The sequence below is a fragment of the Anomaloglossus baeobatrachus genome, chromosome 3, assembly GCF_048569485.1.
Source record: "Anomaloglossus baeobatrachus isolate aAnoBae1 chromosome 3, aAnoBae1.hap1, whole genome shotgun sequence".
Lineage (NCBI taxonomy): Eukaryota > Metazoa > Chordata > Amphibia > Anura > Aromobatidae > Anomaloglossus > Anomaloglossus baeobatrachus.
Genome location: NC_134355.1, coordinates 148362057 through 148386601, shown reverse-complemented (window position 1 = coordinate 148386601; position 24545 = coordinate 148362057). Strand labels below are relative to the sequence as shown.

Below are 24545 nucleotides of genomic sequence, written 5' to 3'. Positions count from 1 at the left end.
TCTTAATGAATCGGTCCCTTAGGTCTGCATAGAAGCTGTATTCACAAAACTGCTGGCTATTTTTAAGAAAGACGTTTTGAAAAACTGCTGTATTTTTTATGTTTAGAAGCAATAGAAAATTATTTATTCAATGGATCTAATGCAAAGTTTGCAGCAATTTATCCCACATATTACCTAGATCGATAAAAAAAAACAACTTATCATTAAAGCCACTTCCATTTCATCATATATTTTAATCACAAAAATAGAGAATAAAGATATCTATCAGCACATGTGGACATCACAATTTATGCTAGACTCGTCTCGTGATGTTATATGACTGGGGAAGTGTCTATATAAACCGTAACTGACACTTTTTACAATTGACTGTTTTCTTAGAACTGTTAAGATGTTACATGTTTTATATGAAAAGTTACTCCATCTTCGATTAGCTGAGATGCATTTAAATATTACTCTTTTTATGATTCCTTATAAATCCCTCCACCTGTCTGCTAAGATGTGCTGGGAATGGCCACCACACTACACCACATACATTTAATCATCTGAAAGGTTACTCTCTGTTGTAGGATCCTATAAGGGCTTAGGAGGATCTCCTGGTTAAGCTTGGAGCCAGAACTGGTTCTGAGCAAATGTCAAGTTTCCCATCACTAAGTGCAATATATTTTTTCCCTCTTGCATTATGAGATTGTCTGAATTGTTTGACTCTGTGCAGAAAACAAGTCTGTAATTGGAGAATTATGTCCTGCTAGCTCTCTAAGAAATAAGCTGCTGGTTGTTCTCTGGTCTTATTCTCATTTTCAAAACTGCCATACTTGCTGTTTACAACCTGCTCAATCTCTAATATTTTCTTTATATCACTGAATACTAATGACTTTTTTCTTTTAATATTTGCAGCAAGTGTTTCTGGAAGACAGCAGGTATGATCCATTCTTATTTACCTATTATACAATAAAAGGCTTACGTAAAACAAAATATTTTACTACGAGTGTTAGGTATATATTTTAAGTTTTTCCACTGAGCCACTGCTCACTCCCATGTTTCTATCGTCACACACATCTGAAATTATGATGACCGCTCATGGGTTCTGTCATTGAATGTAAAACTAGTGTCACTGTGTAACGAAAATCAGCAAAACCCTTCTAAATACAGATATGGTGTAATGTAGGTGCGTTAAAAAATGTATCTAAGGCATCTTCCCCGGTTTCCAGTGTCGTTACAATCCTCTTTTCACTTTGACTGCATTTCTGACTTGCTTGCTCCCATTGTAGTTTGTGTGAACCGGAAGTAGCTTTTACAATGTAAGCCTTTGGGGGGTAGCTCTGCTGCTCTATAGCAATGATCCCCAACTCCAGTCTTCAAAAGCCACCAATAAATCATGTTTTCAGGATTTCTTTTTAGTATCGCACATGTGATTAAATTATTGCCTAGGTAATACTAAGGAGATCCTAAAAACATGATCTGGTGGTGGCTCTTGAGGACTGGAATTAGGGAACACTGCTCTGTAGACTTACATTATGAAAGGCACTCCTCTCTGACATATAGAACCCAATGTGAGCCAGCGAGTTGACATTGCAGTCATGTAAGAAAAAGACCGGACCAGCACTGGAAATCAGGAAAGACTGTGATCAGTAAGTATATTAACTCACTGACACTTTACAGTGGGCGAAATAAATATTGGACACCTCAGCAATTCTCTAAGTAAATATATTTCTAAAGGTGCTATTGACATTACATTCTCACCAGATGTTGGTAACAACCCATCCAATCCACAGAGACAAAGGAATCAAACTATAGATGTCCATAAATTAAGATATGTGGAATAATGAGAAATGATACAGGAAAAATGTATTGAACACGCTTACTGAAGTTTAATTAATTCTTGGTGTAAAAGCCTTTGTTGGTGATGACACCTTCAAGACACCTCATGCATAGAGAAACTAGTTGAATCCATTCCTCATGTGTGATTTTGGCCCATTCTTAGATCCAAACACTCTTCAAATCCTGAAGGTCCTGTTGGCTCCTTCTATAAACTCTGAGCTTTAGTTCCTTCTATAAATTTTCTATTGTATTCAAGTTGGGTAATGTGGCAGGGCCATTCTAGTAGCTTTATTTTTTTTCTCTGAAACGAATTGAGAATTTCCTTCTCTGTGTGTTTGTTAGAATTGTCTTGCTGAAATGTCCATCCTCATTTTATCTTCATCATCCTGATAGATTGCAGCAGATTTTTATCAAGAATGTGTCAGTACATTTGTCCATTCATACTTCCTTCAATTTTATGAAGTTTGACAGTTCTGCATGCAGAAAAGCAACCCCACACCTTTATATTCTCACCTCTAAACTTCAGAGTTGGTATGTTAGTATGGTGTTTTTGATAGTGCTATGCAGTGTGTGTTATGGCATCCAAAGAGTTCAGTTTTGGTCTCATCTGACCAGACTATATTCTCTCAGTATTTTACAGACTTTTCTAAATGTTATTGAGCAGACTTTAAATGCGCTTGAACATGCTTTTTTCAGCAGTGGAATCTTGCATGGTAAGCATTAATTCACACCATGGAGGTTGAGTGCATTACTTATTGGTTTCTTGAAACAATTGTACTTGCTGATGCCAGGTCTTTCTGTAGCTCTCCACAGGTGGTTCTTTGCTCTTGGACAACTCTCTTTATAATTCTTTTCACTCCTCTGTCTGAAGTCTTGCAAGGAGCAGCTAGTCTTGGCCAGTTCATGGTGAAATTATGTTCTTTCCACTTCGAGATAATGGTCCCAACAGTTCTCACTGGAACCTTCAGTAGTTTAGAAATTCTTCTGTAACCAATGCCATCAGTATGTTTTGCAACAATAAGGTTGTGAAAGTCTTGAGACAGTTCAGTGGTTTTACCCATCATGTGGTGTTTCTTGTGTGGCACTTTCGTAATAAGACACCTTTTTCTAGGCCATTTGTGAACCAGTTGATATTATTTTTCACTAAGTGACAGGATTGCTGTAAGTTCTGGTAGATTTCAGCTGGTGTCATAAATCTCAATGGCTTTTTGCACCTGTTTCTTCATGTTTTTAATATTTTATTTTCCTCTGTCATTTCTCATTATTACACAGACCTTAATCTATGGACATTCATTGTTTGATTTCTTTGCCTGTGTGGATTAGATGGGTTTTTACCAACATCTAGTGAGAATTGTACATCAATAGCCTATTTAGCATTATATTTACTTAGAAAATTGGTGATATGTTCAATACGTATTCTACCTGCTGTATACCTTTACATAGGGTTAGCGTATAAAAAGATTTATTGGAGTGCTGCTTTAACATTGTAGAGATATGGGGGGCTGTTAGAACACAATATCAGCTCCTTGCTCTTCAAAGGTCATCCTAGATTCAATCCACCAGTAATTGTGTGAAATGTATTAGCTTAAGGGCACTTTAGACGCAGCGTTATCACTATCGATATCGCTAGCGAGCGTACCCGCCCCCGTCAGTTGTGTGTCACGGGCAAATCGCTGCCCGTGGCACACAACATCGCTTACACCCGTCACACATACTTACCTGCCTAGCAACGTTGCTGTGGCTGGCGAACCGCCTCCTTTCTAAGGAGGCTGTTCGTGCGGCGTCACTAAGCGGCCGCCCAATAGAAGCGGAGGGGCGGAGATGAGCGGGACGAACATCCCGCTCACCTCCTTCCTTCCTAATTGCGGGCGACTGCAGGTAAGGTTATGTTCCTCATTCCTGCGGTGTCACACGTAGCGATGTGTGCTGCCGCAGGAACGACGAACAACCTGCCTACTGCAACAGCAACGATAATCGGGAAAGGAACGACGCGTCAATGATTAGGTATGTAATTTTGATCGTTAATGGTCGTTCGTGCGTTTCACACGCAATGACGTCGCTAACGAGGCCAGATGTGCGTCACAAATTCCATGACCCCAACGACATCTCGTTAGCGATGTCGTTGCGTGTAAAGCGGCCTTTAGTCCTTTACATGCAATCTAATAAACAGCAGTAACTGCATTTTAAGTGGCAATAGGCCTTTCATCTACTAAAATGATGAACAAAAGGGTAACATTGGCTATTTTCTTGGCCGAGAAACCACTATTGATGAGCTGGTGGATGATGCAGTTTCTCTTTTCTTGGGAAATCTTCTCCATGTCTGCTCCTCAATTTGAACCAGTGACTTTCGCTTAGGAAGCAATCTAATAACACACTGAGCTATTAGTGAATGTGAGGACAGGATGTAATATGTGGTATATAGGAAAATAAAAAGATTTTCAAACACCAGAAGCAAAGCAGTAACACTGCACTGCAGTGACATGTATAGAATCTTCATAACTAATAGTATACTAAATAATCACAAGTCAAATTTATGCATGAAATAGCCAAATTGATTATCTATATAATGAAGGTAGTTTTACGTTCGAAGCTAGTGGTTTTGACATATGGAGCCTGAAAGTCAAAAGTGCCAAATATTGTTACCCTTTTGCTTGTCAGTGTATGTCCTTTTGTTGCAGCACAGGTTTGAATTATTGTATGTCCACTTCTAATTTTTGATATCTTTTATATTGTTCCTTTCAGGCTATGTGAATAAAGGATCCACAAAAAATGTGTTGTTTTACACAGAATCCCTTCTTACAACAGCCAATCACTAATTGTTTTCTAGAAGATTTGCCTAGGACTGGAGAGCATTCTGTGTGTTCTACTGAAGGCGTATGACACTGAATACCCAAAGATGAAGATTTCTTTTTTTCATACTGTCTGTCCTTGATATTTCTTCTCTTTCTATGCAAATGTAAATTAAATGATCTGTGGAGTATTTGGTATTTAGGCATACATATGTCATTTGTATAAATACATATAAACAATATTAAGACGAGGCAAAGGGAGGATTTTGAATTTCTATGGTGTTTCTTTTCTATATATAAATGTGTATATTGACCCCAGTCTGTAGTGTAATTGATACACTGTACATTCACTGAATACATGCGGCAGCTCAGCAGAATGGTCATGTCCATTGTACTGCTTGTAATCGCCAGTGTATCAATTAGCCAACATTTCTGTTTTTTTTCTGTGTGTTATGGTAAGATCTTCATTACAACTGGAGGAGTGGTTGACACATCACTGGCATCTAATATAAGAAACCCAGCTTATAATCATCAGAATGTTACATTTATCTGAAACCCCCACACACGTAGGTGGAGATGTTCTTAGGTGTTGAACTGGGGCTCAAGGAGCCCATTTTACATCTGTAGAAGATGTGCAAGTCCTCTCAAAATTGCACTGCCAGCTTTTGATATATCATCAGTAAGGTCTAATAGGTTCTTGTAAATCAAACCATAGGCCCTTTACAGTGGGCTCCAAATGAGGTTGTCTTCAACACACCATTGTGTCAAGAATCAAGGCTCTCGAGAAGAGACTTTGGTATTCTTCTAAGGCACTGCTACCGTGCTAATCTCTATATAACATTCTACTATCAGTTGAATTTGACTGTGCACTTTTGCAATTGTCACATATTACAGCAAATATATTTCCATTTTCGGATACAAAAAAAGCAAAGCCTTTTATAAGTAAACCACTTATTAGCCACTAATGTCTGTGCTTGTTATAACGAAGTGAAATGCAACTTGATGATTATAGATGTTCATCAGCAATGAACTGTAATACACTAAACACTCAGATCTAGTCACTGGAGCTATATTTATTCTAGCAGTAGGCTTTTTTACAATATGGGGGATGTACAGATCCAGCCGAATGCAGATTTGTTGCCAACTTTCTATAAGCTTTAGTCTATAGCTAATTAATTTTGACACTAATCAAACTCTACGGAACAGTTCATGCCAAGTGTGGAAAATTAGCATGTGCTCCGAGCATATCTCAGTGCAGAGTCATGAGACGTATTTTCTCAAGATAGATACATTTTGAGAAAGGACATTTGCTTTTACATTTTAGTTAATTATGTAATTTGCCTAATTAAAGTTAGCAATAGAAATATTTTCATCCCCTCTGATTTGTTTTCCTAAATGGCTAGGTAATAAGATGGATTTTTCCTGCAGATCAAATGTGGTGCTGAGGCTCAGTAGATTTCTTTAAGATAGGTATGCCTGAATCATTTGGGGTCCATTCTGCTTTTGATTACATATACCATCTATTAGTTGGCAACTTAATTATTCACAATTCTTAATGGTGTAGAGCTTTGACCAGGTGAGTGTCCTGCTAAATATCACTTATACATTGGTAACGTGCATTATTCCCCAAAACCACATCATTCAAGTCCTTGAGAACTTTAGTTTATCACCTTGACATTTGAGAGTTGACAGGGTACCAGTTCCTCTAATAAAACATTAAGTAGATAAAAGTTCAAATCCTATTTTTATACGAACAGTGTATTTTGAGCTTTGTTATAACTCCCAGTAAGTAGTTTATTTTTTCAGTTCTTGGAAAAGGTTGTCATATTAAGTATTTTTCTAGCAGTGGCTTAAAGGATATGGGACAAGTTTGCACTATTTTTTTTTATTGTTTGTTTGACTCCAAAATGCAAAATTTCATTAAATATTTCCTACCATTTTGCTGCTGTAGAGTCTGTGCAACTTCTTCAAATAACTGTCCTGATGCTTCTCAAAAAGATCCACATGTTCTTGTTTGTGTCAGGGTTCTCTGCATTACCCCTCTTTTCTCTCAGTGATAGAGATACCTGCAGGTGGTATGATGTTTCTGTCAATGTGTATGGTGTATGAGTCTACAGAGAAAAGAAAAACCACGCAAGACTTCAAAAGTAGAGGAACTAATTGCTTCATTGTTAGCACACGGAAGAAGAGATACCTCATGGACTATAGATGGGGAAAGTTATCCAGGAATGGAACTGTACTGATACATGGGAGCTATGGCAATCAGCAACAGAAGTTATCATAATAGAATTTCGAGGAAAATCCATAGAAGAGAAAAGATTAAAATTCAGGACAGGTTGCAAGCTGAATTGGATTCTTTGTAAATGAATGAAGGGCCATATGGCACTTACATCCTGAAATTTAGTTCAACAACAACATCCATATCCTTTATTTTGACCTATAAATCAGTGCCTAGAAGCAGAACACAGTAAGAAAAACATCCCTCCATTTTTTACATAGAAACACCATTACCTGCCAGGTAGAGATGAGTGGATTGTTCCAGTTGGCATCAAATTTCCTGAAATTTGCAGTTTCACTCAAATTTGAACATTTGAGATTTGATTCATGGTTTACAAAAATAAATAAACTTGTCCTCACTATTTCCCACACTACTAAAACATCGAATAGCAGGCTGATATCATTTTATGGTGCCGCTTGCTTTTCTTAAGAATGTCCTGCAACTATGACATTTTATGGATTATCATGCCTTGTACAGTGGTGGTCAGTAGCTGTGCCATAACAGATCGACAGTTCCCAGCAGAGCACAGTTTATACAACACTCGTTTTCCAGAGTCACTGGGTAATTCTATCCTGTAGTGTGTAAGGTCCTATGGAGTCCTGTTGGTCTTCCTCTCTCCGGTAGAGTGTAAGCTCTTATGATCAGCTAGGTCCTCTCTCTCTCACCTGTAAAGTGTAAGCTGTTATGGTCAGCGACATCATCCCTCTCTCTTGCCTCTAGCGTGACTAAACTTAATGCCCCCCCCCCCTTCTTTTCCACATTTATTTTTCAAGTCCGCATTGATATGTGCACAAATCTATTTGCTGTGAATTGAATTTTTGGGGAAAATTCAACAAAGTCAGTGATTTTGAATTTAAAAATATCCACTCATCTCTAGAAACAGGGAAGCTGATCAACACACCAACATTAGTCCACGTACAGATGTAAAAATTAAAAGACATGAATTAAGGCATAAGACATCGGAGCAGGTACTGCATGTTGAAGCATGCTCACTTAAACCTAAAAATATGCCCAAAGTAGGTCACATACATTTTACAATTGGCTCACCTGTGAAAAATTAGACCACACTGTAAGGTTAAAATCTGTACACATATGGCCATTTACACCAATTTCAACTCCTCCTAGAAAAACAGAGTTTTTATCTTTGCAAATCTTCACGTTCATTGACAAGGATTAAACTTTTCCTTTTTCCAAGGATATAATTGATATTCTTGTTCAATTTTTTGGGGAAGGAACATTCTAGTAGAGCCACTGAAATGAAGGAACAATTTCATTATCGGGTTAAAAAAAAGTGATTAACCAAAAATGCCAAATCTACTTTGCTTTGGAACACGGAGAATCGTATTTTGTGTAAATAGAGTTTTGGTATAAAAATAACTTGGAGACCTCTTTGTAGGTCAGAGTTTAGTTGGCACTGTATGATAAAATGAAGGAAAGTCACTATATTTATGTGATCCTGTGTGAAATATCTTGTCAGTCTGCGTCTTTTGCTTCTATGAAGAAAATCCTAATAGTAGTAGGGTGGCTTTATGGTCCAGCACCTATCGCCAACAGCCAAAAAATTTCATTAGGCTGCAGCTGATGCCCTACACAAAATTCTGCTTTCACTCTAGCACAAAATACCATAAGATCAGAATATTTTTTTAACTGCAAAAGAGAGGTCTATATTTTTGGAGAACAAGATTGGAATGGGGGAGGGTTTAAGCCTTTTAGGACATGGTGAACTGTATTTTTCTTGGACATCACGATGGGCCTTTAGAATTTTTAAGATAGGAAAAAAAAAGAACAAAAAAGCTACATTACAAAAAGCGAAAGCCATGTTCACCTTTCTACCTCAGCCCCATTAGCCCTCATCACTAGCTTTAGACATAGTTTCCTGATAGTTGCAGTGGTCATATGGATATTAAGGGAGCAGATTGCAGGGGAAGATATTTCAACGTTTTTCTCTTTTCTTCTGCTCCCTTGTTAACCTTTCATAAATATGATATTGTACACATCATTTCTGTTTGCATATAACTATGACAATACTCCAGATATATATGTATATATATATGGTTCTTTGTTCTTTCACACTTTGTGATAATATTATGTGCTGATATCCACTATACCGCCTGCTGTGGCAACATACTGAAAACCAGTCTGTTGTATACTCAATAAACTGCCTTTTTAACACAAGAGTGATTCAGTCATTTCCTAAGGTACAGCATAAAGCTTGCACAATATTGCAGGAACACACTGTGGGTTTTGTTTTGGAAGGCGGTCAAATGTTTGCAAAAAGGGTAAGACGTCCTACCTCAATATGCCTCAAATCCCTAAGCACACAGATAAAATGTGTTATTTCATTCATAATACATCAAACTCCATAGCGCTTTGGTTGTGCAAGAACCTGCAGAAATATAATCATTTTGAAGAATGTTTTCTCCATTGAATTCTGCTCTCTGGTTACTTGGTTTGAGAGAAAAATATATTAAGGAAATCTTTCTATTAAATTCGAACATGTTTTTTTTTTTCTTCAATTCCCCTTGAACAATGTCAACAATGGTTATTATCCTCCTTCACCTTCATGTGAAATCTCAAAGGTAAATAATCCGGTAATAGCTGTTTATGAAAACATCCTCCATATACATTTTTAATACTTTTATGGTAACTTATGTATGTGTGGAATTTAAAGGCTTAAAATTTCTAAAATTAAAATTAGGTTAACAAAATATTTACCTTTCATTGTACAGAAAAGTAGAGCTGTAAAACTGTTGCATAAAATACTAAAATTAGTGTTAAAGGGGCTTTATTGTAAGAAAATTGTTTAGTAGTAGGGAAATGTTTGGGGGCTCGGTCCTCGAGTTGGGCAGGTCAGATGCTCTGAAAGTGCTCTACTCGAGTAACGACTATAATAGAAGTCAATGATTGGGCAGTTCAGCTCTATTACCCGCAAACATACAGCCATAAACACTATTTCTGGAGCGAGGGAAGGGAGTTTTTTCTTTCCTTTGACATACTACATCCAAAAATGTTTTAACCCCAGTGAGAAGCATTCACAGACTGTGCCTGTACACATCATGCAGTGAAGCAAGCCTGTGCTTTGTGGTTGTTTCTTGGACGACACATCCAAGAACCCTCAATACTCGGCCGAGCACCATGAGTATTCCAGCACCCAAATGCATGATCAAGAACTGAGCAGTGGCAACATTTACCACTGATTTTTTTACAATAGACTTACACTTTCTGTGTAGACATAACTTAGTAGCCCAACTCCATTAAATCACTTCAATGCCAATAGGTAATGGAAACAGCTCAGGTCTTGCTTCCACTCAGCACAATGACTTCATAGCATGCCCACAACACTGTTCTATAAAAGTCTCTAGGTAATTTTTAAACATCTCCAAGTATCCAGATATTCCTGTAAAGTAGATCTATGGAACTTTTGGGGCAAGATTTCTGATTCATAAATCATGTAAATAAAAAATATATAATCAGAACATAAAAAGAGATCAGAAGAATGAAAATGTTTTAGTATAGATGTATATTTATAAAAGCAATTATGATATATTGTCATTAAAATAGTTTTGGATCTTAGTATTGAAGTATACTGATGCTGCTGCATCTCCTTTGTTTACCTGTTTACTCTAATGTACTCAAAGCTAAACATTTCACGAATATTTAAGTCTAACAACTTCTGTGTCAGGTTTATCTGGATGACAAATAAGCATTAGAAGTTGAAAAACAATAAGATTTAATTTATAGCTATGAAATCTGTGGACAACTAAAGAATGCCTTAATCGATACCTTCCATTTGATGTTTGTCACTCATAGGTTTCTATGTTAGCAAAACCTATATTAATATATACTTTTCTTTACTGGATATATGTGACAGATGCCTCTTATGGATTCCATCCTCCAACCAACTATTACCCATAGACTCAATTTTATAAATTTACATCAATCAATGTGTGGATGAAGGACCACCACATCAAAACCCTTTCAGGGCCAGCCAAATATCCAAACCTGAACCCCATTGAAAACCTCTGGAATGTAATCAAGAGGAAGATGGATAGTCACAAGCCATTAAGCAAAGAAGAACTGCTTAAATTTTTGCACCAGCAGTAGCATAAGGTCACCCAAAAGCAGTGTGAAAGACTGGTGGAAAGCATGCCAAGACACATGAAAGCTGTGTTTAAAAATCTTGATTATTCCACAAAATATTGATTTCTGAACTCTTCCTGAGTTAAAACATTAGTATTGTTATTTCTAAATGATTATGAACTTGTTTTATTTTCTTTATTTGAGGTCTGAAAGTAATGCATTGTTTTTGTTATTTTGACCATTTCTCATTTTCAGAAAATAAATACAAAATTTATTGCTTGGAAATTCAGAGACATGTTGTCAGTAGTTTATAGAATAAAAGAACAATTTACATTTTACTCAAAAATATACCTATAAAGAGAAAAATCAGAAAAACTAAAAGTTTGCAGTGGTCTTTTAATTTTTGCCAGAGCTATATATACAGTGTGTATATATATATATATATATATATATATATATATATATATATATATATATATATATATATATATATATATATATATATATATATATATATCCTGTGTGATTTATCTGAGGAAAGAGATGTGATCTCTGAAACGAGTAATAAAATCACATTTAACAATTACTGCTGACCATCTCCTTAAGACAGCGCAAAAGTCCACTTTCTATTTGAATTTTTGACGCCAAAATAATACAAGAGCACATATACAGTATATATACATACAGAATTACACCCAGTATAACGGAGAGGAGAAGTAGTACGGTGCAATGTACATATATAGAATAATACAGATACTGAGATTTACTCCCAGTTACAGGACAGAAGTGGTACAGTGCAGTGTATATATGGACAAAATAATACAGACACTGAAAATTACACGCAGTATGCAGGACAGGAGCTTTTAGGTGTGAAATGCAACATCCAGTCTCCACACAAACCATTAGAAGGTCTTTACATGACATTGGGCTACAAGCAATACCACTAGCTATAGGTGTCCATTGACCTCATGCCACCAATCTCAAAGGCTATCGTGGTGCAGAGCTAGACTGCAATGGAGGCTTTAATAGAGGTGTTTTCTCTTCAGCGATGAGTCCTAAATTTTTCATGAATGTAATGATAATGGGAGATTAGCCTGGAGACCACATGGGCAACGCATGAAGATGCCTTCACAGTTGAATGACCCTCCATCCTTCTCCTAGGATTATGGTATCAGGTGGCATAATGTACGGTAGCTGGACCCCTCTAGTCTTCTTTCCAGGTGCACTAACAGCTCAGCGTTACATTTGCTTTGATTTGGTCATAGAACTCGTGGTGCAGCCATTTCTCCAGTATCCCTCAAGACATTATTGAGTAAGACAATGCCAGACCATTGTTGCTGGAGCTACTGTGCATAGAGGAGCTGGGGGGACATTGTACTGTACATAGGGAAGCACTGAACCCATCTTACTGTCTATAATGAAGCTCTGGGGCATTATATTGTGTGTAAGGGAGCCGTGGGGACATCATACTGTGCATAGAGGAGCTGGGGGGGACATCATACTGTGTATAGGGGAGCACTGAACCAATATTACAGTCTATAATGCACGTCTTTTCCAGACTCCAACAGGTTTTCTTCAAGAATGGTCCTGTATTTGGCTCCATCCATCTTCCCATCCATTTTAACCATCTTCCCTGTCCCTGCTAAAGAAAAGCAGGCCCAAACCATGATGCTGCCACCACTATGTTTGACAGTGGGGATGGTGTGTTCAGGGTGATGAGCTGTGTTGCTTTTACGCCAAACATATCATTTGGCTTTGTGCCCAAATAGTTCGATTTTGGTTTCATCTGACCAGAGCACCTTCTTCCACATGTTTGGTGTGTCTCCCAGGTGGCTTGTGGCAAACTTTAAACGACAATTTTATGGATATCTTTGAGAAATGGCTTTCTTCTTGCCACTCTTCCATAAAGGCCAGATTTGTGCAGTGATTGTTGCCCTATGAACAGACTCTACCACTTCAGCTGTAGATCTCTGCAGTTCATTCCGAGTGATAATGGGCCTCTTAGCTGCCTCTCTGATCAGTCTTCTTTTTGTTTGAGATGAAAGTTTTGAGGGACGGCCGGGTCTTGGTAGATTTGCAGTGGTATGATACTCCTTCCATTTCAATATGATCGCTTGCACAGGGGTTCTTGGGATGTTTACATTTTTGGAAATCTTGTTGTAACCAAATCTGGCTTTAACCTTCTCCACAACAGTATCACAGACCTGCCTGTTGTGTTCCTTGGTTTTCATAATGCTCTCTGTGCTTTAAACAGAACACTGAGACTATCACAGAGCAGGTGCATTTATACAGAGAATAGATTACACACAGGTGGCTTATATTTATCATCATCAGTCATTTAGGACAACATTAGATCATTCAGAGATCCTCTATGAACTTCTGGGGTGAGTTTGCTGCACTGAAAGTAAAGGGGCCGAATAATATTGCACGCCCCAATTTTCTGTTTTTTATTTTTTAAAAAAGTTTAAAATAGGCAATAAATTTCGTTCAACTTCACAATTGTGTCCCACTTGTTGTTGAGTTGATTCTTCACCACAAAATTTAAATGCTTATCTTTATGTTTGAAGCCTGAAATGTGGGAAATGGTTGAAAAAATCAAGGGAGCTGAATACTTTCACAAGGCACTGTATATATAAAATCAGTTCCCTCAGAAAATTGTCTCCCACTAAGAATGTTCTGGTTGCCTATGGCAACCAGGGTGCATCTTTCAGCATTGAGGCTGCTGAGGTAAAGTGAAAGCTGAGCTCTGGTTACTAGACCCTTATCAAGCGTAACCAATAATCAATTTATCTATTCCCTATATAACATGAAGGAGATGAGCAGCATGCAGACATCACATGACCTGAAGATAGCTGCACTTTCATGGAGGCTGCTGACCGGTGCACTGTGGCACGGGTTGTGAGTGCCGGGGTTGCAGGATGCAGAGGTTTGGCTTCTGCAAGGATACTGGGTTCTATACGGAGGCTGCACGATGCTGTGTGTTTAAAGAGGTCAGCAGTGGTGTTTAAGGGCAGGACGCCCGTGCAGCAGGAGATGGAGGATCTGCTAAAGCAGGTAGAATAGTGTGTGTATGTATATATATATATATATATATATATATATATATATACACAGTTAGGTCCAGAAATATTTGGACAGTGACACAAGTTTTGTTATTTTAGCTGTTTACAAAAACATGTTCAGAAATACAATTATATATATAATATGGGCTGAAAGTGCACACTCCCAGCTGCAATATGAGAGTTTTCACATCCAAATCGGAGAAAGGGTATAGGAATCATAGCTCTGTAATGCATAGCCTCCTCTTTTTCAAGGGACCAAAAGTAATTGGACAAGGGACTCTAAGGGCTGCAATTAACTCTGAAGGCGTCTCCCTCGTTAACCTGTAATCAATGAAGTAGTTAAAAGGTCTGGGGTTGATTACAGGTGTGTGGTTTTGCATTTGAAAGCTGTTGCTGTGACCAGACAACATGCGGTCTAAGGAACTCTCAATTGAGGTGAAGCAGAACATCCTGAGGCTGAAAAAAAAAGAAAAAATCCATCAGAGAGATAGCAGACATGCTTAAAGTAGCAAAATCAACAGTCGGGTACATTCTGAGAAAAAAGGAATTGACTGGTGAGCTTGGGAACTCAAAAAGGCCTGGGCGTCCACGGATGACAACAGTGGTGGATGATCGCCGCATACTTTCTTTGGTGAAGAAGAACCCATTCACAACATCAACTGAAGTCCAGAACACTCTCAGTGAAGTAGGTGTATCTGTCTCTAAGTCAACAGTAAAGAGAAGACTCCATGAAAGTAAATACAAAGGGTTCACATCTAGATGCAAACCATTCATCAATTCCAAAAATAGACAGGCCAGAGTTAAATTTGCTGAAAAACACCTCATGAAGCCAGCTCAGTTCTGGAAAAGTATTCTATGGACATATGAGACCAAGATCAACCTGTACCAGAATGATGGGAAGAAAAAGGTTTGGAGAAGAAATGGAACGGCACATGATCCAAGGCACACCACATCCTCTGTAAAACATGGTGGAGACAACGTGATGGCATGGGCATGCATGGCTTTCAATGGCACTGGGTCACTTGTGTTTATTGATGACATAGCAGACAAGAGTAGCCGGATGAATTCTGAAGTGTGCCGGGATATACTTTTAGCCCAGATTCAGCCAAATGCCGCAAAGTTGATCGGACGGCGCTTCATAGTACAGATGGACAATGACCAAAAGCATACAGCCAAAGCTACCCAGGAGTTCATGAGTGCAAAAAAGTGGAACATTCTGCAATGGCCAAGTCAATCACCAGATCTTAACCCAATTGAGCATGCATTTCACTTGCTCAAATCCAGACTTAAGACGGAAAGACCCACAAACAAGCAAGACCTGAAGGCTGCGGCTGTAAAGGCCTGGCAAAGCATTAAGAAGGAGGAAACCCAGCGTTTGGTGATGTCCATGGGTTCCAGACTTAAGGCAGTGATTGCCTCCAAAGGATTCGCAACAAAATATTGAAAATAAAAATTTTTTTTTGGGTTTGGTTTATTTGTCCAATTACTTTTGACCTCCTAAAATGTGGAGTGTTTGTAAAGAAATGTGTACAATTCCTACAATTTCTATCAGATATTTTTGTTCAAACCTTCAAATTAAACGTTACAATCTGCACTTGAATTCTGTTGTAGAGGTTTCATTTCAAATCCAATGTGGTGGCATGCAGAGCCCAACTCGCGAAAATTGTGTCACTGTCCAAATATTTCTGGACCTAACTGTGTATATATATATATATATATATACACACTGCCGGCTCCAGGTTTTTGTGGGCCCCGGGCGGAAGAGTCCCAGTGGGCCCCATAAACACGCAGACACACACACATACACAGATACGTATATATACATATTTAAAAACAAACTCACAAAATACTTATAAACAGACAAATCTATACAGTCATATACACTGACATACATTGATACACATCATATATGCCTACAGACAGACACACACAGCTCTGCTACATACAGACACACACACTGCTCTGCTGAATACATAGAGACACAGTGCTCTGCTGCATACATATGGACAGACACACACACACACACTGCTGCTGCATTCATACATACAGACACACACATACTGCTCTGCTGCATACATACATACAGAATAGAAAAGAGGGGCGTGCACACTAATTTGAGGGTGAGGTGCTAGTGAATGGGAGAATCCCTTTAGTATACATATAGAAGTACACTGCACACTTAATGAAGTGAATAATGTATTAATTTATTGAAAATTCAAAAAAGCCATGCTAAGGAAAATGAACTAAAGACAGAAAATTGCTCTGACGTTGCGGCCACAGGCCTTGTTCACAGAGTCTGCTGTGAAAAATAGAATACAAACAAATAAAATTAATTCAAACAAATAGTTTTTTTGCTACTTAGCGAAATTGTAAGAAGGTGAACATAAATATCGCGGGAGATATTAGAAAAATATACATATATACAAACATACATATATATATATATATATATATATATATATATATATATATACTGTGAGGTAGCACGGTCGGCTGTGCAGCAGAAGACACGGGATCCAGGCATTAAGGTTCACAGCACACGGTTTTAATGTCCAAACAAAAGTCCATAACACAATACATGTGCCTCTCCAGCAGAAAACTCAGGAAGTTCTGTTCACTTCCTCACACCCGGCACACCTGCCCTTGTTCCTGATTCTATTTAACCCTTCCTTCAGCCTGTAGGGAAACAGCATTAACCCTATAGTGGATTTACTTTCTATCATGGAGTGAGCACAACCGGGGCGAGACATACCGGCCGTCATAGATAACCCCGGTCACAGTCTCACATACCCCCCCCCTCAGTTCAAGCGTGCGGGGTTGAACTCCAGCCATCAAACACGGGCCGCGGGGCAAGGCATCGGCGTTGCCCTGCAACCTACCGGCCCGGTGTTCAACCGTAAACCGGAAGTTCTGCAGAGAAAGGAACCACCGGGTAACCCGGGCATTCCGTTCCTTGGCGGACCTCATCCAGACCAGTGGAGAGTGATCCGTCACCAAGCGAAACTGCCGTCCCAGCAGGTAATAGCGTAGGGACTCCAAGGCCCACTTGATCGCCAGGCACTCCTTCTCCACTACGCTATAATTCCGCTCGGGAGGGGTGAGCTTCCTACTCAAGAAGGTGACGGGGTGTTCCTCCCCCTGAACCCCCTGAGACAGCACTGCCCCCAGGCCGACCTCTGAGGCGTCAGTCTGTACTATGAACTCCTTCCGGAAATCAGGGTTGACCAGAACGGGCTGTCCGCACAGGACCTCCTTCAGGGCCCGGAAGGAGTCCTCGGCCTGCGGAGTCCAGAGCACCATGACGGACTTCTTGCCTTTGAGAAGGTCCGTCAAGGGGGCTGATAGTCCCGCAAAATCCTTTACAAACCTCCTGTAGTACCCCACGATACCCAGGAAGGCCCTAACCTGCTTCGTGGTCAGGGGTCTAGGCCACTTCTGGATCGCCTCAACCTTGTTAATTTAGGGCTTGATCACTCCTTGGCCTATCACGTAGCCCAAGTAGCGGGCTTCCGTGAGTCCCAATGCACATTTCTTGGGATTGGCTGCTAATCCGGCTGTTCGAAGCGCGTCCACCACCGCTTGTACCTGTTCCAAGTGGGTCTGCCAATCGGAGCTGTAAATAATGATGTCATCCAGGTACGCTGATGCATACGCCTGGTGGGGTTCCAGCACTAAGTCCATCAACCTCTGGAACGTGGCCAGAGCGCCATGTAACCCAAAAGGCAAGACAACATAGTGGAAGAGACCCTCCGGCGTAACAAAAGCGGTTTTCTCCTTGGCGGACTCTGTTAGTGGTACCTGCCAGTACCCCTTGGTCAGGTCGAGCGTGGTAAAATATCGCGCCTGTCCCAGCCTATCAATCAGCTCATCCACCCGGGGCATGGGGTAGAGATCGAACTTGGATATTTCATTCAATCTCCTAAAGTCATTGCAGAACCTTAAGGAGCCATCGGGTTTTGGTATTAGGACAATCGGACTAGCCCATTCACTCCGGGATTTTTCGATGACCCCCAGGCGTAACATTGTCTTTACTTCCTCCGATATGGCTTGTCGTCGAGCCTCCGGTACCCGGTATGACTTCAGGCGTACCTTCAGGTGGGGCTCGGTGACAATATCGTGTCGTATCAGACTGGTCCTATCGGGCAGCTCGGAGAAGACATCGGGGTTCTGCTGAACCAACCGTCTGGCCTCTCGCCTCTGTTGCTTGGTGAGGGCTTCTCCAATCCTTACTTCCGGTTCATCCTCTCCGGAGGTCGCTGGAGCCGGATGTGAACGACCCGAAGAGGAGGGAGGTGGGGAAAAAACAGCCATCAGGCTTTCCCGTTCCTGCCAAGGTTTTAATAGGTTGACATGGTATATTTGTTCAGGTTTCCGCCTACCGGGCTGCAATACTTTATAGTTAACCACCCCGACTCTTTCCTTTATCTCGTAGGGGCCTTGCCACTGAGCCAGGAATTTACTCTCCGCCGTGGGGATTAATACCAACACCCGATCCCCGGGTTTAAAGGTCCGCACGGTGGCTTGTCTATTGTAGCGGCCGCTTTGCGCGGCCTGAGCCTCCTGTAAATGCTCCTTCACAATTGGCATGACCGCGCTTATGCGGTTCTGCATACCTAAAATGTGTTCGATCACACTTTTATGGGGGGTGGGCTCTTGCTCCCATGTTTCCTTTGCCAGGTCCAACAATCCCCGGGGATGTCGCCCGTATAACAATTCAAAAGGCGAAAACCCCGTGGATGCCTGTGGCACCTCTCGTATGGCAAACATCAAATAGGGAAGCATCATATCCCAATCTTTCCCGTCTTTTGAGATCACCCTTCTTAGCATGGTTTTCAGGGTTTTATTGAAACGCTCGACTAAACCGTCCGTTTGAGGATGATACACAGACGTACGCAACTGCTTGATCTGGAGTAGCCGGCATAGCTCTTTGGTCACTTTAGACATGAATGGGGTCCCCTGATCCGTAAGGATCTCCTTGGGCAACCCCACCCGGCAGAACACAGCAAACAACTCCCGAGCTATAAGCTTTGCTGCAGTATGTCTGAGAGGTATCGCCTCGGGATACCGGGTGGCATAGTCAACGATCACTAGAATGTGTTGGTGCCCTCGAGCGGACTTTACGAGGGGCCCCACCAGATCCATCCCTATCCGTTCAAAAAGGACTTCTATAATGGGTAACGGTACCAACGGACTGCGAAAATGGGTCAGGGGTGCAGTAAGCTGACACTCCGGGCAGGTTTCGCAGAACCGTTTTACCTCCCCAAAGACCCCGGGCCAATAGAACCTTTGCAATATTCGCTCCTGCGTTTTCTTGACCCCTAGGTGGCCACTCATCAGGTGTTTATGAGCCAAGTCGAGGACCCGCCGGCGATGCGGCTGGGGCACCACCAACTGTTCTACCCCCACGCCCCGTATTTCATCTACCCGGTAGAGTAAATCCTGCTTAAGAGCAAAATGGGGGTACCTTACCTGGGCACCGGGCAGCTGTGCCACCCCATCAACTACTGTCACCCGACTCCGAGCATGTATCAACGTAGGGTCCTGGAGTTGGGCTGTCCCAAACGTATCCGGGGACGCCTCCAACTCCGGGATGGGCTCGACCGTCTCAGCCTCTCCTGCCAATACCTCTAGGGGCGACCTACCGGGTTCACACTCTGTCCCTATCATGGTGACCCCTACGGCAGGTGTCCCGGATTCAGGATTGTAGGGCTCAGGTCCTGGACCAACCAATATCTGAGGGGACTTAGGGGGTCCCCTCCATAAAGTCCAAAAATAGGGCAGATCCCTTCCTAGGATCACGTCATAAGGAAGAGTGTCCCACCTCATGTTGCACCTGACCGCAAGGTGCTGTGATGGTGACAATCCCCGTGGGATAGTCGCGGCGGTCCCCATGTATGCAAACCACCCCCACAGTACGTCCTGTGGCCTTTACTTTAGCCCTCAAGGTGGATCGCACAAGGGTCACTAAGCTTCCGGAATCCAACAATCCTGTAACCGGACATCCATTCACCTGTATTTGGCACAAGTGGGGCTCCGTCTCTGGGGAGACCAGGTCAGCGGTACACACCACCTGAGCATACATTGAACCCCGCCGGGTAACCCCACAATCCATGGGCTCCGTGGTGAGTGGACACTGGGATTCCATATGTCCCACCCGCTGGCACCGCCAACATCTAATGGGGACGGAAACCCCCTTGACGGGTTGCCGTTTAGGGTACAGAACCTTCCGGACCTCAGGAATGGCGGCCGCGGCCTCAGACGGGACGGTAGGGGACTCCTGCACCGTTGTCAGCGGTGGGTCCTTGGCCCTAGGCTTGGAGGGGCCGGACCGACGGGCGGTACGCAAAGTCTCAGTGTCCCGTATCAAGTCCTGCGTAGCCACATGCCGCTCTACCAGGGACACTAATTGGTCCAGGGTACTCGGGTCACCCTGTCCTACCCACCGTTGAACTGTGATGGGTAAAGTGCGCACAAAACGATCCACTACTACCCTTTCCACCATTTGCGCCGGGCTCAGAGTGTCAGGCTGCAACCACTTTTTTACAAGATGCAACAAGTCATAGGCCTGGGAGCGTACGGGTTTAGCTTCCTCAAAGAACCACTGATTTACCCGCTGAGCCCGTACATAGGTATTCACCCCCAACCGAGCCAGTATTTCGGCTTTCAGGGTCACATAGTCAATGGCGTCCTCGGTACAGAAGTCCAGGTACGCTTTTTGGGGTTCCCCCGTCAGATAGGGCGACAATACCTCAGCCCACTGCGGGGTCGGCAGTTTTTCCCGCTCGGCCACCCGCTCAAACACCGCCAGGAACGCTTCCACATCATCACCCGGGGTCATCTTTTGCAACGCTTGTCTCACCGCTTTCCGGACGCTGCCGTCGTCACCCGGTCCCAGGGTTGTTGCTGCCGGTCCGGCACGGATCGACTTGTCCAGGAGAACCATCTGTTCTTGGTGCCTTTTTTCCTGTAATTGCAAGGCTTGCTGCTGACGTGCATTGGCCTGATCCATCTGTTCTTGGAATTTTTTTTCCTGCACTTGCAAGGATTGGAGCAGGTGTGCATTGGTCTGTTGTTGCTGTGCATTAGCCTGTTGTTGCTGTGCATTAGCCTGTTGCTGCTGTGCATTAGCCTGAGCCAAATGTTTTAGTATGTCCTCCATGGCGTCGCCGGGTTTGGGCTGTAGTATAGCCGCTCGAATCCAGGACATGCGCAGCTGGGTCACCAGGGATGGATGCTACACCTCACCGGCTGTCATGCCCGCATTCTCCACCATATGTGAGGTAGCACGGTCGGCTGTGCAGCAGAAGACACGGGATCCAGGCATTAAGGTTCACAGCACACGGTTTTAATGTCCAAACAAAAGTCCATAACACAATACATGTGCCTCTCCAGCAGAAAACTCAGGGAGTTCTGTTCACTCCCTCACACCTGGCACACCTGCCCTTGTTCCTGATTCAATTTAACCCTTCCTTCAGCCTGTAGGGAAACAGCATTAACCCTATAGTGGATTTACTTTCTATCATGGAGTGAGCACAACCGGGGCGAGACATACCGGCCGTCATAGATAACCCCGGTCACAGTCTCACAATACATATATACACATACACGTACAATGCACATACATACATATAAACAAGTAGAACATGTCTAGAGTACAATAAGTCGAAATTACAGATTATGTCTGCCATAGACGAATTAGCAGGTATACTGAAATGGGAAAAAAGGCATTGGAGAGTGGAAAAAGGGGGGTAGAGTAACTGGTATCAGCATAAAGTGTAGGAAGAGAAATAGTAATGAGGAATAGAGTGTTGGAATAAACCAGGTATACTACCTGTCACTAATAGTTCTGTATTCCAGGGAGAATGCTAAAAAATAAGAATATAGGTATATATATATATATATGTGGAACCAGAGATATATAAACATTGAGGTAGAAATGAAAGTAGAAAAGTTACCTGTATCAATATATTAGTAGAGAGATTGCATATATGGTATGAATGGGGTATCAGGAACGCCTAGGATATATTCTCTATACATGAAATAAGAATAAGAAAATCAGCCCAGTATATGCATAGGATAGGAAAGTCTGGAAGATGTGATCTTACCCGAGCCTGTGTGGACGCCGGCGCTCACGTGCCTTGGCTGTATGGAACGGCTGCTGTCAGCTGTATCATCATCATAGTATCATCATAGTTTTTAAGGTTGAAGGGAGACTCTAAGTCCATCTAGTTCAACCCGTAGCCTAACATGTTGATCCAGAGGAAGGCAAAAAACCCCAATGTGGCAAACAAGTTCCAATGGGGAAAAAATTTCCTTCCTGACTCCACATCCGGCAATCAGACTAGTTCCCTGGATCAATACCCTGTCATAAAATCTAATATACATAACTGGTTATATTAAATTTTTCAAGAAAGGCATCCAGGCTCTGCTTAAATGTTAGTAGTGAATCACTCATTACAACATCATGCGGCAGAGAGTTCCATAGTCTCACTGCTCGTACAGTAAAGAATCCTCGTCTGTGATTATGATTAAACCTTCTTTCCTCAAGACGTAGCGGATGCCCCCGTGTTCCAGTCGCAGGCCTAGGTGTAAATAGATCTTTGGAAAGGTCTCTGTACTGTCCCCTCATATATTTATACATTGTGATTAGATCTCCCCTAAGCCTTCGTTTTTCCAGACTAAATAACCCCAAGTTTAATAACCTGTCTTCGTATTGCAGCCCCCCCATTCCTCTAATAATCTTGGTCGCTCTTCTTTGCACCCTCTCCAGTTCAGCTATGTCCTTCTTATATATCGGTGACCAGAATTGTACACAGTATTCTAAGTGCGGTCGCACTAGTGACTTGTACAGAGGTAGAACTATATTTTTTTCATGAACACTTATACCTCTTTTAATACATCCCATTATTTTATTAGCCCTGGCAGCAGCTGCCTGACACTGTCCACTAAAGTGAAGTTTACCATCCACCCATACACCCAAGTCTTTTTCTGTGTCTGTTTTACCCAGTGTTCTACAATTAAGTACATAATCATAAATGTTATTTCCTCTACCCAAGTGCATGACCTTACATTTATCTACATTAAACTTCAATTGCCACTTCTCAGCCCAATCCTCCAATTTACATAAATCTCCCTGTAATATAAAATTATCCTCCTCTGTATTGATTACCCTGCAGAGTTTAGTATCATCTGCAAATATTGAAATTCTACTCCGCATGCCCCCAACAAGGTCATTTATAAATATGTTGAAAAGAAGCGGGCCCAATACTGACCCCTGTGGTACCCCACTATGAACTGAGACCCAGTCCGAGTACGTACCATTAATAACCACCCTTTGTTTCCTATCACTGAGCCAGTTTTTAACCCAGTTACACATATTTTCCCCTATCCCCATTATTCTCATTTTATGTACCAACCTTTTGTGTGGCACCGTTTCAAAAGCTTTTGAAAAGTCCATATACACAACATCCACTGCATTTCCCTGGTCCAGGCTTGAACTTACCTCTTCATAGAAGCTGATCAAATTAGTTTGACAGGATCGATCCCTCATAAACCCATGTTGATACTCTGTCATAAGGTTATTTTCCTTGAGATACTCCAGTATAGCATCTCTCAAGAAACCCTCAAGGATTTTACCAACCGTAGAGGTTAAACTTACCGGCCTATAATTTCCCGGCTCAGTTTTTGTCCCCTTTTTGAATATTGGCACCACATTTGCTATGCGCCAGTCCTGCGGTACCGACCCTGTTATTAAGGAATCTGAGAAGATTAAAAATAATGGTCTATCTATCACAGAACTCAATTCCTGTAGTACTCTGGGGTGTATGCCATCCGGGCCCGGAGATTTGTCACCCTTAGTGATTTCGAGGCGGCGGCGTACTTCCTGCTGGGTTAAGCAGGTAATATTCAAGGGTGAATTTATGGCATCACTGGTCATGTCATCTGCCATGGCATTTTCTTGTATAAAAACCGTAGAAAAAAAGTCATTCAGCAGGTTGGCTTTACCCTCATCCCCTTCCACCATTTCACCAAGACTATTTTTAAGGGGGCCAACACTATCGCTTTTCAGTTTTTTACTGTTTATGTAGTTAAAGAATATTTTAGGATTATTTTTACTTTCTCTCGCAATGAGTCTCTCTGTCTCAAACTTAGCTAACTTAATTTGCTTTTTACATATTTTATTTAATTTTCTATAATTATATAATGCCTCATCACTACCTACCCTCTTTAATTCTTTTAAGGCTTTCTGTTTTTCTTTTATTGCTTCCCTTACAGCTCTATTTAGCCATAGGGGTTTCCTCCTATTTCTAGCATGTTTGTTCCCATAGGGTATATTTTCTGCACAAGCCCTATTCAGGATGCTCATAAAAGTCTCCCATTTGCTTTGTGTACTTTTATTACTTAGTACATCATCCCAGTTTATTGCACTAAGATCATCTCTCAACCGTTTAAAATTTGCTTTCCTGAAGTTTAGTGTCCTTGTAGCCCCTCTACTATACATCTTACTAAAGAATACAT

General features: G+C 41.5%; 1 protein-coding gene across 8 annotated transcripts in view; it reads left to right on the top strand.

The window, feature by feature from the left end:
• Nucleotides 1-9060, top strand: part of UTRN (utrophin) — a 1025654-nt gene extending 1016594 nt beyond the window's left edge. For 7 of the 8 annotated variants that reach the window (XM_075339517.1, XM_075339516.1, XM_075339515.1 and 4 more), the window contains 2 exons: nt 895-917; nt 4561-4654. In XM_075339517.1, coding sequence (XP_075195632.1) covers nt 895-917; nt 4561-4569 — 32 coding nt within the window. In that variant the 3' untranslated portion in view covers nt 4570-4654. Of the gene's footprint in view, nt 1-894; nt 918-4560 lie in introns of all 8 variants that reach the window. The other variant, XM_075339520.1, reaches the window with a different exon arrangement.
• Nucleotides 9061-24545: the final 15485 nt, after the last annotated feature.